A 17277-nucleotide genomic window follows, 5' to 3' on the forward strand; every position below is an offset into this window, starting at 1 on the left:
AGTTGCATTTGATAACACACTTGACAGACGTCATAATTTTTTATCTGTAAGTCTTTATAAGTCTGTTAGAGATGTTTTTCACTTTTTACAAAATCAAGGAGAGGAATCAAAAAATCAAAAACACTTCTGCAATTCTCTTAGAGAATGCCCATTTGTGTGCCCGTGTTTTCACTCTGGTTGGCACACAGTCTCGCACTCCACTCAATACTGCCGTCTTCATGTCCTCGTAGCAGTGGGGAGGGACAGATGAAGAGAGGGATAAAGAATTGTAGAAAAAGATAAAGAGTTATAAAGAAATCAGATAGAGAATCTAGAGAGAGACAATACAGAAACCCAGATGGTTGAGGAAAGGCAGAGTAGGACGAGGGAAGGAGTGGAGTGTACACTACTGCTCGCCATGTCTGTCTCGGCTGTTTTGTCACAACAGCTTCACTTGTTTTCTTCTTCCAAAGTCTTGTCTCCCTTTACAGTTTGGTTGGTAAGGGCAGCAGGTGCTGTTGGCACAAGTTCAAGAAGGCAGCCTGAGAGTTCCTTTGCCCAGCAGAAACTCCAGGACACGGTCCACCAGCAGGGCGGCAACAAAGTCCACCACCAGAACCTGGGCAATGATCATTTTGAACTGCAAGGAAGTAAAGAGAAGGCAGATTACATCATGGAGTTATTAATGACTACAAGTGTATGAGAGGCAAACAACGGTGAGATAATGTCAGCTTACGTCAGTTGGAATATCTACTAGAGAAAATTGTTCATTGAATTCTGGCGAGGAACCAGAGAGAAGTCCCACAATTGCTAATCCTGACAGAGCGATGCTCCATAGAAGTGGTCGATTCTCGGTGAGAGACTCCATGAAGGGGTGACCCTGTCAAACCAAACAAGGAATGCTGTAAATCTATTATTCCATAATGAATGCACAGATAAAAAATACTACTGGGACTAAGGAGAGGTACCTTGTAGTTAATGGCAAAGGTGGCCATCTGCATCGCCATGGACATTATATACACGGTGCTGTTGATTAGACTTGGTTCAAATTCTTTGTAAAGATCTGCAAACATCTCCGCTCTGCAAGAGAAAATTGACAAGATAATAGTTATATAATGTATTAATGTAACGTTAGAAATATTTAACTGGTAAAGCAGAATTTCCGTTTACTCTCCCATTCTCTCTCTTTCTGTCTTAGAGTGATTTACCTTGGCGGACTTCTGCTCTGTGCCTCTTTGTAAAGGTACACCAGACTACAGAAGTGAACAGCAAACTGCAGCAGCACAGTCAACACCGTATAAAGATTGAAGATGTTTGGTAAGGGCCGCTCTCGAGACAATGTTTTCAGTGGCTGTGTGCACAGGAGAGAAGATATGAAAAACAGAAGACATTTTTCATGTTAGACGTAATGATCTTTCTTGGAAAACAATCAACCAGGTCCAGACAATCAATCTTTAACAAATTCTCACCTTTGATCTTGAGATGAAGAGGAAGCATCCGGCCAGCAGCAGGCCCTGCAGGGTCGCCTGGAAGTCACTGAACTTGACCCCCTCGAGGTAGAGCACGGACTGGCTGTAGGCCAGCACCAGGGCGTTGAGAGCAAGGATTTTAAACATCTGGAGCGTTGTCACCAGGGTGCAACGGCCCTGCTTTATGACATGACAGACTGTGGACAGAGACGAAGTGACATGGTTCACATGTGGAGTGACCTCATGTTTTAATCAAGAGCTGAAAGCTGAAAGATCAGGCCTCACTTACTGCACTGAATGGATGAGAGCTTGGAGGTGAATGGGGCTGCGATGGAGGCATCACCCAGCTTCACTACTTGTACCTGATCCTCTTCAAGTTCCCGTAAGACTTGACTGATCCTCTCCTGTTAAATAATAAAAGACCTTTAGACCAGTACACTTCAACTCTGTCAGTAGAATTTACATTTATTCTCTGTTTTGGGCTATAAATACACAATTTCCTCAATCTTGTTAAAGTTAGTGGAGAGGAGACTAAAAAGAGGAAATTACTCATAAACTATTCCCTCAAGAATCAGGGTGGAGTTCCTTTCTGATGACACACACCTTTTGTGCAGCCAGCTGCTCTTCTCTCTGAGCCATCAGCCTCTGCCTGGCGGCCCTGGAGCTGACTTTGCCTCCTGAGCTGACGGGTGGAAGAGGTCTGGGTTCTGCGGCGGGTGCCTCCTTCTCTCTCCCCCGTTTCTTTTTTTCGGGCATGCGCTCGGGGGCGTTGGCTAACAGAGCGACACCTGAGGAAGAACAAAGGGATCGTCACTGCTTACTGTGTCATACCTTTGCACAAAAGGCTGGGAGTCCCGGCATGTGATGGACCGTACCTATGTGGGCGTGTTTGAGAGCGCCGACATCATTGGTTCCATCACCGCACATCAGTGTTATATAACCCAGCCCCTTCAGACTGGTGATCACAAATTCCTGTAGCACAACAGATAGACCAGAAACATCCTTAAAGTTCACCCTTCAAGACAATTACATGGTTACATTTTTTATACTCTAGATTTGCCATAATGCTTCTCAACTAGGGTTGCAAAGGGGGGGAAAGTTTTCGGCAAATTTCCGGGCTACTGAGGCCTGCTGTAGAGTGCAGGACTAGTCAGGTAAGTTTCCATGATATTACTGGAGAAATATATTAGCATGCTGATTGAGGATTGTTCATCTGTTCATCTAGACTATTTCCATTCATTTATCCATCAATTGTAAAATATGTTTACAGACGATTCCAATTGTTTGGCTAACTATTTATATCTCTGGCATTGCATTAGTGTTTTTTTACAATATTTTTTCTCATCTTATTCTACAGAACAATGCCACGTGCACTCTCTCATGTGTGGAGACATTTCACCCCATCCAATGTAGAAGGAAAGGCTGTGTACATTTGCAAATACTGTGCAAAGACCTATGTTAAGAATGACACAACGATGCAGAAGCATATAGTCAAGTGCCCAAAGTTTCCTCAGGACTCAAATCAGCCTATGACACAACAAAATGATTATATTTATGTCTGTATATGACAAGGTAAATACAGTTAGTATAAATTATCCACAACATTTCCAGTTTATTCCTGTTAATTCCTGTATATTCCCATGGAAAGTTTCCAACTTTGAATATTCCCAACATTTTGCAACCCTATTCTCAACGACCAAAATTACACAACTACTACTATTAGTTTTGAAGGATAGACAGCTGCTGTTCTGGGACTCACTTTCTGTTTCGGACTGACACGAGCGAACACTTGTATGTGAGGCAGGAGGGCGTTGAGCAGCGGAGTGTCAGAGCTCAGTCTGGCCAGCCCCTCGCCTGTTACACACAAGTCATACTGTTGCACGAAGGAGGAAACGGAGGGAGGGGGCACTGGGACACGCACGCTGCCATCGATGGATTCCCACTGCCATTCACCTGAAAAACAAAAACATCAGACGCCCGTCTTTGGAAATACCTTCTGAAAATGGATTACGACAATAATCTCGGTGTGTATCAGCTACAACATTTATTTCTGTTCCTGACAGGCTTACTTGAGCAATACATATAATTCTGTGATGACTAGTCTTACTCTGATCGACGCTTGGCTGCAATATAAGAGTGTGTTTTTTCTCAATGAAGTGAAGCTCTCTCGCTACGTGGCACGCCGTTAGAGGGTTGTCTCCTGTGATCATCACAACCTGAAAGCAGAGGGAGACGGATCTTAAAACAATGCCGTTTGTGTACCGGTGCACAATGGTGCGTTTTCAGCTTGTTTACATGATGAGATGCTTCCTGGATCTCTCTGATTACTGCCTTGCTGTCAGTCTTGAGCGGGCAGGACACAACCATGAACCCAACAAACTGCAGGTCACACTCCAGTGCATCGCGACTCATCTCCCGGACCTACAAGAACCCAGAAATATCACAATCAGTTCAAAACCTGCTCAAAAGGCATCACACAATATCTCAGAGTTATGAGAAAAGTCAAACAAGAACCTGCTGATGACTGAGGTGTCCTATCTCTTTGTAACCCAGGGCCAGCACTCTGGCCCCTTCCTGGGACATTTCCCTGTGGACTTTGTCATAGCTCTCCGGACAGGCTGTAAACTGCAAACACAGCCACATTAGAACATCAGTAGATCATGTTGAATAGGGTAGAAAACAGCAGAGCATGTAATAAGGATGGTGTCAATACCATTTGTCTGAGTGTCTCTGGAGCTCCTTTGACAGCTGAGATGTAAGAGAGTTCAGACGAGCCCATTTTCTCATAGGAGGCCAGAACCGACATCCTCTTCAGAGCGCTGGCAAAGTGGAAGCGCTGGTGGATCTTCAGTCCCGGGGTTTTGATGCCTCGTGGGAACACCTTTTCATCTGGTCAAAGAGACAAGGGTCAACAAGAAGTACATTAAAGCATGATGCCACTGGGAGCCAAAGGTACCACAATGTATGCACCATGAGGGGGCCACACGATTATATGTAACCCACACTCTCCCTACACTGGGCACGAGGGAGGCATGTGGAGTTCTCCATGTACCTTTAGTGAGGATCCAGTCAGCAGCGGTCAGCATGGCCTTCTCTAGTGGATCTCCGACCAGCTGTCCATCATCCAGAGTGACCAGTGAGTGACAGGTGGCCACCACCCGATGAGTCTCAACTGGGATCTCAGATACAGGCATCACCTCCTTTCCTTCCCTGTGTCATAAACACAAACATCACTCAAATATCCTCGAGACAAAGTAGTGTGATAACTAACTTCAACCATAGCAGAGTATGCTTTGTGTTTGTACATTATGAATTATGTTGTTAAATAGCTGGCTGAGTTTACCTAAGGCCTGCTACTCCACGTACCACCAGACTGTCACTGGTCAGTGTTCCTGTTTTGTCAAAACAGCAAACCTCCACTTTCCCTGCAAATGGTATCCTGAATGGCTCAGTACAGAATACATCTAGGCAGGAGAAGAAAAGGAAAATGGGAATGAACCACAGATTTTACAAGCTTTTCATTATTTGCTGCTCAGTTCAAGTCTCTTTGTATATATTGAAAACACACACACACACACACACAGGAGCAGAAACAGGCTTACAAAGTTTAGCCAGAGCGATAAGAGATGTGTTAACTGCCAGGGAGAGCTCTATGGGGAGTTCTGGTGGAACAACTGAGGTGAGGATAAGCGTGCACTCCAGGAACAGCTTGTAGCGATTCCTGCTGAGATCTTTGGTCCCTGGGGGTGACAATACAAAAAGTAAAGATAGTATTTGGGCATTGCTTACGCACTCGCCTCCACCTATCAGCTACCACTTTAACTATGATAACATCTGTGGGTAATTTGAATCTTGAGTTGATTCCATGCACCTCACCTTCAACCCACACATAGCCAGCTGCAGCAATGGCGAACACAAGAAGGAAGAGGATGAAGATGAAGGTCTCCATGTTGTTTGCCGTCACTCTCTTCACACCAAAGAGGATGGTTCGTAATAGTTTACCCTGGAAGACAGTTTGTACATACAGTCAGCACAATCATGTTTTTTTTAACTGGAATTAAAATGCATGAAAAGAAAAAAGGGGAATATTGATGAACTAAGTAGCTTTCTTACCTGAGAGGTGTAGAACCCTGTTCTCAATACATAGGCCACACAGCCATTGTCTACAGCTGCAAATAAAGAAAAGGTTTAAGAGTCTGCACCTTGTTCTGATGGTTAGGAAACAGGAATTAGCACTTACGTTTGAGTCCAGCACTAGCCTTTAAAGGAGGGGTATGTTGGACCACTTTGGTCCCACCGGAGATGATGTGGAGTCGAGAGTCTGTCTGAAGGTCCAGGACTCGCTCTGGGTCCAAGTCCTCTACTGGCTCCTGCACACCCCACATTATCAGCAGTTAGATTGATAGATAGATAGATTACTTTATTCATCCCCGAAGGGAAATTAAGTTGTCATAGCAGCCGGTATCTTTGAATACAATGAAATACAATACAATAAAAAATATTGAGGTAGAAAGAATAAAAAACAGAAACACAAGATAAATAGGTAGATAAGGTGCAGTGGCAAGATGATGGTAATAGTACTGATGATATGATGGTAATGTTATTGTTAGACAGTATATAAAAATAGTACAGTATATATAGTATATAATATAACATAATATATATTTATATATATGATAGTAATTATACCAATATAATAGCAGTCTATAGTAATAATGGCAGCAACAGTATATATAATAATAACAGTAAAAATAATAATAATATAATAATAATTATAATTATAACATGTACACATGTATAAATATGTGTATATAGACTTATATATACAAAGAATATACAGAGAGTATGATATAATATATGATATATAGTGGAGGTATAAATATAAGTATTTGACTATACAATAGATAATATAATATACTATGAGTGTAAGAATATGTAGACAGAGTGTGCAAAAGACAATATTATTGTATAAAATGATATATAATATCAATATGGTTTATATGAACACATATCACATATGATGTGAAGTAAGTGTATATGGAGCGGAGTGTTGTACAGGGTCCACAGTGCAAGGAGACAGGTATATTTAGTGCTAATTTATTACTTAGTTATTGAGATGCCCCACAAACATCCCATGTAATTTAGCCAACACTCCATCAAAGTCCATACCCTCAGCTCTGGATAGTGTTATCATGCATTTATAAGATGATACCAACCTTCATCTGGGGCACGGACTCTCCGGTCAGCATGGCCTCGTCCACAATGCAGCGGCCCCTGAGCAGCAGCACATCACAAGGTACCAAGTTGTCCTGGGGCGATCGTCCTATGCAGGGGAGAGTATATATATATATATATATGAAACACAGACTAACAGTGTTGATCTGATGCATGTGAAGAGATTCAAAACACTGACAGAAAACGAACCTATTGAGACGATGTCACCAGGGACAAGCTCATCACTTGAAATAGGTCTCCACTTCCTGTTGCGATATACCTGGTACAAAAAATACGAAGACATTTTGACTGGAGAGTTTTGCAAGATAACCTGTTTGTTTATAACTTAGAATTGGATCAAACCTACCTGGATCATGTAGGGCTTGTTTCCCATGCGGCGGATCTCAGACATATTCCTCATTTGCTGCTGGACGAGGGAGGCCTCGAACGCCACCAGCATGAACAGTGTGAAAACGCTGTAGTACCAGTACTCGTCCAGACACCAGAGCCCCACACAGAACACCTGGTGGAGGACAGAGGATAGATAACGTTACATGAGTATAGTGGTGGGGGAAAAATCTATTCTGTTCAGTATCGCAATATTTTGCGCCCGCGATTATATCAATACTGTAGCACAAAGTATTGAAATATTTCAAATTTTTTTTTTTTTTGATACTTTATTTACAATTATATATGTAACAGCCCCTGGCTGGCAAAGCATGACGAGGAGAGTTTCAGAAATTAAAAGATAATTAAAATTGAAAGATAGTAAATGCGGAAAGGATGTTCTCCACTGCAGGAGATATAGTAACGTTCCAGAGGAACTTTAACATCTGAGCATGTTGACCAACTCCTTTTTCTGAACAAAAATGCCAATATTCCCAAATGAATTTAACATTTTGGGTCATGACCTTGCAGCCAACTGGACTGGACTCTAGTAGTACACATTTGTGTATTTTTCTCAATTTGATTGAAGCTCTAGGTTACTCTTATTTATATGATTATTCTCAGGTTTATGTTACTCTATTATGTCTGCTTGATGTTACTGTATTGTATTTAAATAATTGTAAGTTATGTGCTGGGAGCTCAGTGTTCATGTGAGAGGTCTCCTATTCAGAAAATAATTACAAAGGTCCTGTGTCCTGAATGTTCCAGGACAAAGTTTTTGCACTTCAGTTAATGTGTAGAAGACAATGTTGTTCACAGAATTAAATGTGACATTTGAAGTGAGGTGAGCAGTCTTATCTTCCTCATTTTTTGTAATGCCTTTGAATAATATGGGGGACATGAATCGCAATATATCGCAGAATCGAATCGCAATACTTGCAGTATCGCAATATATCGCAGAATCGCAATACTATTGAATCGTCACATTTTTGCCAATTCCCACCGCTACATGAGTACAGACACTATTACCAGGTTTACAATTATTACCAATAAAGTTCTATTATTATATAGAGAAACTTTCACACATACCTGGAAAACAAAGAAGGGAGCTGTGGCCCTCTCTCTGAAGAGCTCCAGGAAGTCTGGCACCACCATCTCGGCTCGATTGGTGCTGTAGCGCTTCTCCGCAGCTCTGAGTTCCGTCTCCTCCTGGTAACCACGGCAGGACTGGAAGTGTCCCATTGGCTGGCAGATGGGATACGCTATTGGAAGGAAGCATTTCTTCTCTTGGTGGTCAAACATGTAGCGGATCTTTTGAAACTCAAAAGATAGGGTCCCTTCCCCGTTCTCATCCTGTTGGTCGCACAACAAATAGAAAACAAATTATTACATAATAAGTTCAAGAAAGATATGTTTGTTTATTCACATATTGGAAAAACAGTCTATTTTATCCTTTATACTTTGGACAAATCACATTATAACACAGTAAATAACTGAAACTAACAATTTTCACTCACTAGGTGACAAATATAAGTATTTTTAGAGGAATGCATCAGTAGATCATCCTCTTTGAACAATGTATTTAATCGTGAACATCCCATTAAAGTGTGAAACTTTGTTTTTGGGCAATATATTATTTGAAACAAGGAACATAAAAGACAAAAAACTGCTCGCTATACTGTTGGCAGCTAGTAAGAAATGTGTCACGAGGAAATGGTTAAAAGTGGACCCTCCCACCATTGATGAATGGATTGAAATTGTGTATGACATTTATGTTATGGAAAAGATCTATTTTTCCCTCAAGGTCGAGAAAGACCTTGAGGGAAAAATGGACTAAGTATGTAACCCCAGTTAGATCTGATTTTATTTGAATATACTTGTGTTTTGTGTGATCCTCCTTTTTTTTATGTGTAGTGTGCTCCCCGGTTGTGTTCTATTTACCTCTGTTATTGTTCCTACATGGAGTAGTTTAGATCCATAAAACAAAACCCCAGAAAGGCAATATGAACAAAATCACCCAAACTTACTACATCCATCCTTTATTATGTCCTTGACAGACTAAAGCTGTATTTTATGTAAGTGATGGAAATGTGCCTTTGTAAATAAAAAGAGAATTTCAAAAAAAAGAATATCCTCTTTGGACAGATACAATCACAAATGTCAACAAAATATAACGACTTTTATCATTTTCAAACATTGAAGCCATTTCCAACCAATCTCTTGACGAGTGATAAAGCGAAAATGTATTTCTAAGAACTGGTAAGATCGGGAGACATATTAGAACTTGACAGACATAGAATGTGAATCCTGACAGAAACTTGATGAACTGACCTGGTCCCTCTGTAGTGGCACGAGCTCAGCAGAGCCGTTGTTGGGGCAGGGGATGACCTTTGCCAGCGTAGCCTTGTTTGGGTCTGGTTCCTGTATGAACAGGTGACAAATTCACACACAGTGTTAAGGTATTGTTGGTACAGTCGTGTGCCTCTGCAGCTTTGTCCCTCTCAAATGAGAAATGCCCCGACATATAACTGCTTGATCACAATGATATTTGGTGCAGCTTGATTGAATTTAAGGGTACTTTTGGGCCTTATAATGTTGTGTCATAAAACAAAATTTCTCCTCATACACTGGCAGTGCAACTCCAAGGTTGTGATGAAATGGAATGGAAGCTGAAAATGAAACTTGTAGGAAGGGACCACAGTCACACAGTTACAGCCTCTAGGCTCCATCACAAAAACATTGGACTGTATCAGCAGGTCCCAGAGAAGGGAAAATGAAAGAGTGATGATTAGTGTGTTTGAAATCAGTGCCTATAAAGCCCACTGTCCATTAGTGGTGGGGGAAAAAATCGATTCTGTTCAGTATCGCGATATTTTGCGCCCGCGATTATATCGATACTGTAGCACAAAGTATTGCAATATTTAAAAAAAAAAGTGTTTAAAAGATACCTAGTGTGTCTGTGGAAAGGATGTTCTCCACTGCAGGAGATATAGTAACGACCCAGAGGAACTTAAACATCTGAGCATGTTGACCAACTCCTTTTTCTGAACGAAAATGCCAATATTCCCAAATGAATTTAACATTTTGGGTCATGACCTTGCAGCCAACTGGACTGGACTCTAGTAGAACACATTTGTTTATTTTTCTCAATTTGATTGAAGCTCTAGGTTACTCTTATTTATATGATTATTCTCAGGTTTATGTTACTCTATTATGTCTGCTTTATGTTACTGTATTGTATTTAAATAATTGTGAGTTATGTGCTGGGAGCTCAGTGTTCATGTGAGAGGTCTCCTATTCAGAAAATAATTACAAAGGTCCTGTGTCCTGAATGTTCAAGGACAAAGTTTTTGCACTTCAGTTAATGTGTACAAGACAATGTTGTTCACAGAATTAAATGTGACATTTGAAGTGAGTTGAGCAGTCTTATTTTCCTCATTTTTTGTAATGCCTTTGAATAATATGGGGGACATGAATCGCAATATATCGCAGAATCGAATCGCAATACTTGCAGTATCGCAATATATCGCAGAATCGCAATACTATTGAATCGTGGCCCAAATAATGCAATACTATTGAATCGTCACATTTTTGCCAATTCCCACCCCTATTATCCCTGGTTCAAGCCCAACACCTGCTCTACTGTAGTGCCTTTGAGCAGGTCATTGATTCCACGTCACTCCTGCTGGCCCTGACTCGTTATCTCTATGCAGAGGAGATAGTGGAAAATAAAAATGTGTCTAAACCGTATTGCTGTTATTGATGATGTTTATTGTTTACCTTGGAGCAGGTGAGCAAACAGTGCGCGTGCACGGACCAATAACCGGAGAGAGCAGTGAGGACGTGCGCGATCCCGATGGCAGCCAGCGCTAGGAGGCCTGCCTCCGGGTAGTCCGAAGCCCCGTACACCCCCAGCCACACGTAGAGCCAGCCCGGGTAGAGGAGGGCCAGGAACGGGAGCACGGTGCCGTGCAGCAGCCGGGGCCTCCGCCGGTACAGCGTCACCGAGCGGACCAGCTCGTCGCCGGTGCCGCTGTCATGCTGCTGGTTCACCGAAGGGGCCATTTGCAGCTCGCCCGGTCCCCGGATCCCGTCCGCGGCCATTCTCGCCTCTTTCTCGGCGTCGTTCACGGTGCGTGTCTCTCTCCCCCGGGCCCCCCTCTCCTCCGCCGCCGCCCCGTCGTGCCGTAGCCGGTAAAATACAATATCTACACGAAGCGATGCTCGGTCCAGCCTCCGGCGCCAGTTTTCCTCAATCGCTCGCTCTCCTACCGTGGCTTCCGCATACGTAATCACGCAACGTCACGTAATGCCTGAAAAACCGGAAAAGGCAATTGTTTTCTTCCCACCAGCGTTAGATTCGCTTTTTTTTGATAATTTTTCTTTCAACTCATGAATAACGAGACAACTCCGACAAGATGTCGTCGTTTGTTGTTGAACTCTTTGATTTCACATCACGCGAATACGCCTTTAATGAATTCTACGTCATTATCAGGGCGTGGCCAGACCGCGAGATTGACACAAATGGGATCCAATCACAACAAGGAACCGTGTCACGATGTTGTATTTGTGTCCAATCAGATCGCAGTGGGTGTGTACGGTGTAGTTATCATAGATTTACATAATAAAGGCTAGATGTCTCGTATGCGTTGCCGGCCAACGGAGACGAACGTCACCACATGGCGGCCATCTTGCTAGGGGGCAGCTCGCTCACCCATAACAATGTGTTGGTAAATAACCATAACTTGCTCAATTTTCAACCGATTTTTAAACAGTTTGGTTTGTTATAAACGTCAGAGATGTATATATGACACTGCATACTTATGAATAATTATGTTATTTTCTAAAAAAATTAAATAATTTATTCAGTGTCATAACTACATCTCTGACGTTTATAACAAACCAGATCGTTTAAAAATCGGTTGAAAATTGAGCAAGTTATGGTTATTTACCAACACATTGTTATGGGTAAGCGAGCTGCCCCCTAGCAAGATGGCCGCCATGTGCGGACGTCCGGATCCGTCGAACGAGATATCTAGTCTTTATTATATATATATCTATGGTAGTTACCGCACAGACATGGCTCCACATGCTCGGCTTGTTCCTGTGACCATTGACTGAATGTTGCGCTGTAACCTTCACTGATCAGACTCCTCGTTTGAGATCAACATGTAAGAATCTTCCTCCTCTTTAATGCATGTGTCATGTCCCACTATCCATCTATCTAGATATGTAGAAGCCGTCTGTTAATTATACGACTTTGTGAATCAGGCTTCATCCTCCACATGAATACTTGTAACAGCAGGTTTATCAGATCAGTGATCTATGGCTGCATGACCACTTACTAGGGACGGGAATCAGCAGGGACCTCCCGATACGATACTATCACGATACTTAGCCGGCGATACGATATGTATTGCGATTCGATATTACGATTTCCTGGGATTTCTTTTGGTTATTTTTTTTTTTTTAAATACTGGACCATGGAAAAATGTTGAATCATACCTTCAAATACAACACAGTCAAATTCACTTAGAGCTTTACAAGTTTTATTTCAAATATTAACATTAACTTAATGACTGCCGGGCAGCCAATAGAGAAAATAAATAAAAATGTTCCCTATTATTGTATAGCCCCTGTCAACTGCACACAAACTGACAGATTAAGAAATGTATGCCACTTAGGCTACTTTTAAACAATAAATAAAAGGTAAATTAAATAGAATGAATAAAAGTTTACTTAAAATATAAACTTTGAAATAAACAAAAAGGAGGCTCTTGTTGTTAGCATATAGGCGATGCAAAGCTAGTGCTTGGGCATGTTTAGATTCTTGTGCAAAAACAAGAGCTGGTCAACATGCTCTGGGGTGATGTTGCCCCCCCATATATCCCCCCTTTTTTTTTTTAATTTTTAAAAATTCGATTTGGGAGGCAGCATGGCGATTTAAAATCGTCATTCACAGGAATCACAATTTGTAACTGAATCGATTTCCCCCCCATCCCTACCACTTACTGATTTATATCCGTCTGTAAACTCTCAGGCAGGCTGCTATGGAGATCACGGCAAAGTACTGCCACAAAGAAATGGAGGAATATGGTTCATGTGTGGCCTCCAACCCATCAACATGGCAGCAGAACTGTCATGAGCTGAAGATGAAGGTGGCTCAGTGCACATCATCACAGTAAGGCCCCAACAATCCCACCTATGTGACTGTTTCATCATTCACACAACCATCAGAGCACATTGAAAACAAACCCCCCTGTGTGTTTTTGTTTTGGTAGCCCGGTGATCCAGAAGATCAGACAGGACTGTTCCCAGCAGTTTGTGGAGTTCGAGCGCTGCCTGAAAGAAAACCAGAACCAACCTGCCTCCTGCTCAGCGCACGTGGCTCGCTTCCTGGGCTGTGCGGAGACGGTGGATATCAGTGGAGTGGGTAAGCACCCTGCTGGGATCGGTCATACATAACTCAAGGTCACATAGGAACAGTTGATCAACATAAGAACATTAGAACGGCACTTAGTCGTGTGCAGACATCAACCAAGGCCCAACAGCCCCTGAAACCACATTTAAGTTTAGTAGATCCAGATTTTTTATTTTGGATACGCACCAAATTTGACACACTATTATATAGGGGTGGGAATTGGCAAAAATGTGACGATTTAGTATTGAGATATTTTGGCCACGATTCAATAGTATTGCGATTCTGCGATATATATTGCGATACTGCAAGTATTGCGATTCGATTCTGCGATTTATTGCGATTCATGTCCCCCATATTATTCAAAGGCATTACAAAAAATGAGGAAAATAAGACTGCTCAACTAACTCCAAATGTCACATTTAATTCTGTGAACAACATTGTCTTCTACACATTAACTGAAGTGCAAAAACTTTGTCCTTGAACATTCAGGACACAGGACCTTTGTAATTATTTTCTGAATAGGAGACCTCTCACATGAACACTGAGCTCAATCATATAAATAAGAGTAACCTAGAGCTTCAATCAAATTTAGAAAAATACACAAATGTGTACTACTAGAGTCCAGTCCAGTTGGCTGCAAGGTCATGACCCAAAATGTTAAATTCATTTGGGAATATTGGCATTTTTGTTCAGAAAAAGGAGTTGGTCAACATGCTCAGATGTTAAAGTTCCTCTGGAACGTTACTATATCTCCTGCAGTGGAGAACATCCTTTCCTCATACACACTAGGTATCTTTTAAACTCTGAAACTCTCCTCGTCATGCTTTGCCAGCCAGGGGCTGTTACATATATGATTGTAAATAAATATTAAAAAAAAAATAATAATATTGCAATACTTTGTGCTACAGTATCGATATAATCGCGGGCGCAAAATTTCGCGATACTGAACAGAATCTATTTTTTCCCCCACCACTACTATTATATATCAGCCCCATAAATATGCCAGATGTTTTTTGATTTCTTTCCAGCCCATGAATTATATTCTGAGAAACAAGGAAAATTTGGTTAAAAGTATTAACTCACATTGTTGAAGAGAATCCTGGATGTGCCCACTGATCCGGATACTGCAGCCATTAAAATTTCGTGGTGACTAAATTATGTAGACACAATATCAGTCCTCTCAACATGCCCGTTTTTGTTTTTTTTCTCGCAATGTCAAAGAAAGTGAAAAATATATTCCTGGATCAATACTCTGATCTAAATGCGCACACCGTATATTAAGGGGTTCTTTCCGGACCCATACTGAATCCTTCCACCCACTTTCATTGAAATCCATTAAATAGTTTTTGCGTCATTCTACTAACTAATAGACAAACAAACCAAAATGCTAACGAAAACTTTGGTACACGGAACAGTGGGATATGTCACACATGTAGTGGTGTCCTGGACCTTTTTTTAGAATTTAGATGCAAGAACACATATTTGATTTGTATACTGTATCATGTTTTGGTGATATTGCTTTAATAGCTAACATACTAATAAATTAATTTTCTTTTCCAGATGCAAATCCTCCAGCTCAGCCATCGTAGCACGGAGACGCCAGCGTTCCTCCACCTTCAGATCACACCTGTGATGGTGTCGCTCCACACGTCCACAGGCTCAGTTACTGTATGTACAGTGCGGTTTGGACATCTGTTTTCCTCTGTGTGCATTTGTGCTCAACAATAACAAACAGAGGATTGTGAAAAGCACTGTGACCTTAATATATATATATATATACATTTTAATTACTGTGTCCCTTTATCATGTGAATGTTAATGTCAAAATAACATTTATACTTGAGTGTAAGTGGAACGTCTGGTTTGTACTGGATTTATTGACCAATTTCATTAAAAATCCGACTTCTATTACTCATCTGGTGTGGTCATCCTCCATTGTCTCCTGCTGCCTGGGTCTGTCCTTCTCACCCTCCCCAGGTCTGAGTCAAAGTCAAATATTAAACTGGAATGTATCACTCCCACACAAAGTCTCCTGGCTACTCAATGACTGAGAAACAGGGAGTCTGGGAAGAAAGAGAAAGGAGGAGGAGGCCGTCCAGCTCTAATCAGCAGGACTACTGAGAGAGACCGAGGGAGGATGTTGAGTTAGGAGCCCTGTGACCACTGAGCAGAACAGACCTTTTCTGGTTTAATTATTAAAGCGCTGAAGGGGGTAGAGGAGGGAGGTGGCGTTCATTCTTCTCAAGCGTGATGAATTACCTTGGTTCATATCAGACGATTTATCATATTAAGGACAAACAAGGCAAGCACGCGTCAAAGATGAAACCGCAGATTGTATTGAAGATACGGCAACATTACATTCAAAGCACATCACCTGGCAGTCACTGAACAAAAACAAAAGTAAAACAGGATTCTGGCCTAAATACCGCACAAATAAGTTACATTCACAAAAATATTCACTTTAAAAATACCATGAGTCAGTGATCAGAGTCAAAACATAATGTCATGAAGAAATGTCACAAGCTGTAGCCAATCACAGGCACCGTAATGAAACAGGTATGATCCTATAATCCTATTTTATTCTGCCCCTCCTTGTGAGTCAGATCCCGACGTTTTGTGGGAAACACTCGAGCTATTCAACGTAAGTTCCGAGGCTATTTCCTTAGACCTACTTTGTGACACATATATATCATGCTACAGTTTAAATATTTGCTGATTATCACAGAAAAATGTACAAAATATCTACCTAACATCTAATTTGCGATGTTTGAGAAAGGAATAATTACAGAAAGTGACTACAACGACTAACTGTAACACAGTCATACTCACGTTTACATTTGGAGTACACCATCATGTACCCAGTGTCCTACGTTTTGGGCTTTAGAGATCTATTGGTTATCATTTGCTGTGCTGCTTCTTAGCAATTACATGATACAAATAAAAGGGAAAGCCAAAGCAATAATAACTTACACCACCCTGTTTCCGCATAAGGCTCTTCAAATGACCCTGTAGTGTTGTGGAAATGCTAAAAAATTAGATTTTTTTTGGTCCATATTATACTTCACATGCATGATCAAAAACTAAAATGGAACTTTTACACCTGGTTTCATCCTCTTTACAATCCTCCAAATCATTGGGCGACTTAAATTGTAATCCTATCCAGCACAATATCCTGAGTTATGGCTCAGGTTTACATAAACATACACACTAACCTGAGAGCAAAATTGTACGCCGATCCATATACAGTGTTGTATATGCTGCAGTCTTTCACACACAATAATCAATCACTAGTCCTGTCACAAAAAAAAAGAACTTAAGCAGTGTTTTAATTTAATTATAGACCCTTAGCTGCTCGTAAGACTCCTACATACATGTAACTTGATTGATGAATTCACTTTCAACAACCAATATTTCACCTGTAATTCGTGATATAGATATTAATATGTGTGATAGGTGTCTTTTGCTTTTTGTTGGAAGTGCCGTGAAATGCGTTTCATTGAACATCACATAAATACAACAAGAGAAATTGAGGTCCTTTAACATATCTTGGACTTTTACAGTGTCTGTATTTCCAGCATATGATTCTTATCGAGAAACAACGGTAGAGACTTTATGCAAATCTGTTGCAAAGTAATATGACTTGACGAGATATATCTTGGCCTGGGATAAAAGCTCAGAAGTGTGTTTGTGTGTGGGCGACTTCACGGAGAGAGCGGTCCCACGGGCAATGTTGTTGGACTGACTCCATTAGCTGCATCTCTGAGGTGAAAGGTGGATCGGGAGGGGAGAGGGTGAGAGTTTATAAGGG

The 17277-nt window shown here is 41.3% G+C and overlaps 2 protein-coding genes across 3 annotated transcripts; one reads left to right on the top strand and one right to left on the bottom strand.

Annotated features, from left to right (window-relative positions):
* On the bottom strand, positions 1–11319 carry atp13a1 (ATPase 13A1). Its single transcript, XM_061090196.1, has 25 exons — positions 10830–11319; positions 9381–9470; positions 8139–8402; positions 7030–7185; positions 6873–6942; positions 6665–6771; positions 5689–5818; positions 5562–5617; positions 5325–5451; positions 5051–5188; positions 4792–4912; positions 4501–4658; positions 4162–4337; positions 3963–4073; positions 3744–3869; positions 3556–3664; positions 3208–3401; positions 2324–2420; positions 2052–2236; positions 1738–1852; positions 1449–1645; positions 1188–1330; positions 948–1059; positions 716–859; positions 1–619 (listed from the first exon to the last, which is right to left on the bottom strand). Exons 1-25 carry the CDS (start codon positions 11151–11153, stop codon positions 509–511), a joined length of 3561 nt encoding a protein of 1186 aa, XP_060946179.1. The 5' UTR covers positions 11154–11319; the 3' UTR covers positions 1–508.
* LOC133023227 (coiled-coil-helix-coiled-coil-helix domain-containing protein 5) lies at positions 10967–15380 on the top strand. 2 transcript variants are annotated; one of them, XM_061090198.1, is made up of 4 exons: positions 10967–11181; positions 13090–13230; positions 13331–13482; positions 15031–15380. In XM_061090198.1, exons 2-4 carry the CDS (start codon positions 13100–13102, stop codon positions 15057–15059), a joined length of 312 nt encoding a protein of 103 aa, XP_060946181.1. In that variant the 5' UTR covers positions 10967–11181; positions 13090–13099; the 3' UTR covers positions 15060–15380. The 2 variants fall into 2 exon arrangements, with proteins under 2 accessions (XP_060946181.1, XP_060946180.1); XM_061090197.1 differs by lacking the exon at positions 10967–11181 and adding an exon at positions 12121–12220.
* The last annotated feature ends 1897 nt before the right edge of the window (positions 15381–17277 follow it).

The sequence above is a fragment of the Limanda limanda genome, chromosome 17, assembly GCF_963576545.1.
Source record: "Limanda limanda chromosome 17, fLimLim1.1, whole genome shotgun sequence".
NCBI lineage: Eukaryota > Metazoa > Chordata > Actinopteri > Pleuronectiformes > Pleuronectidae > Limanda > Limanda limanda.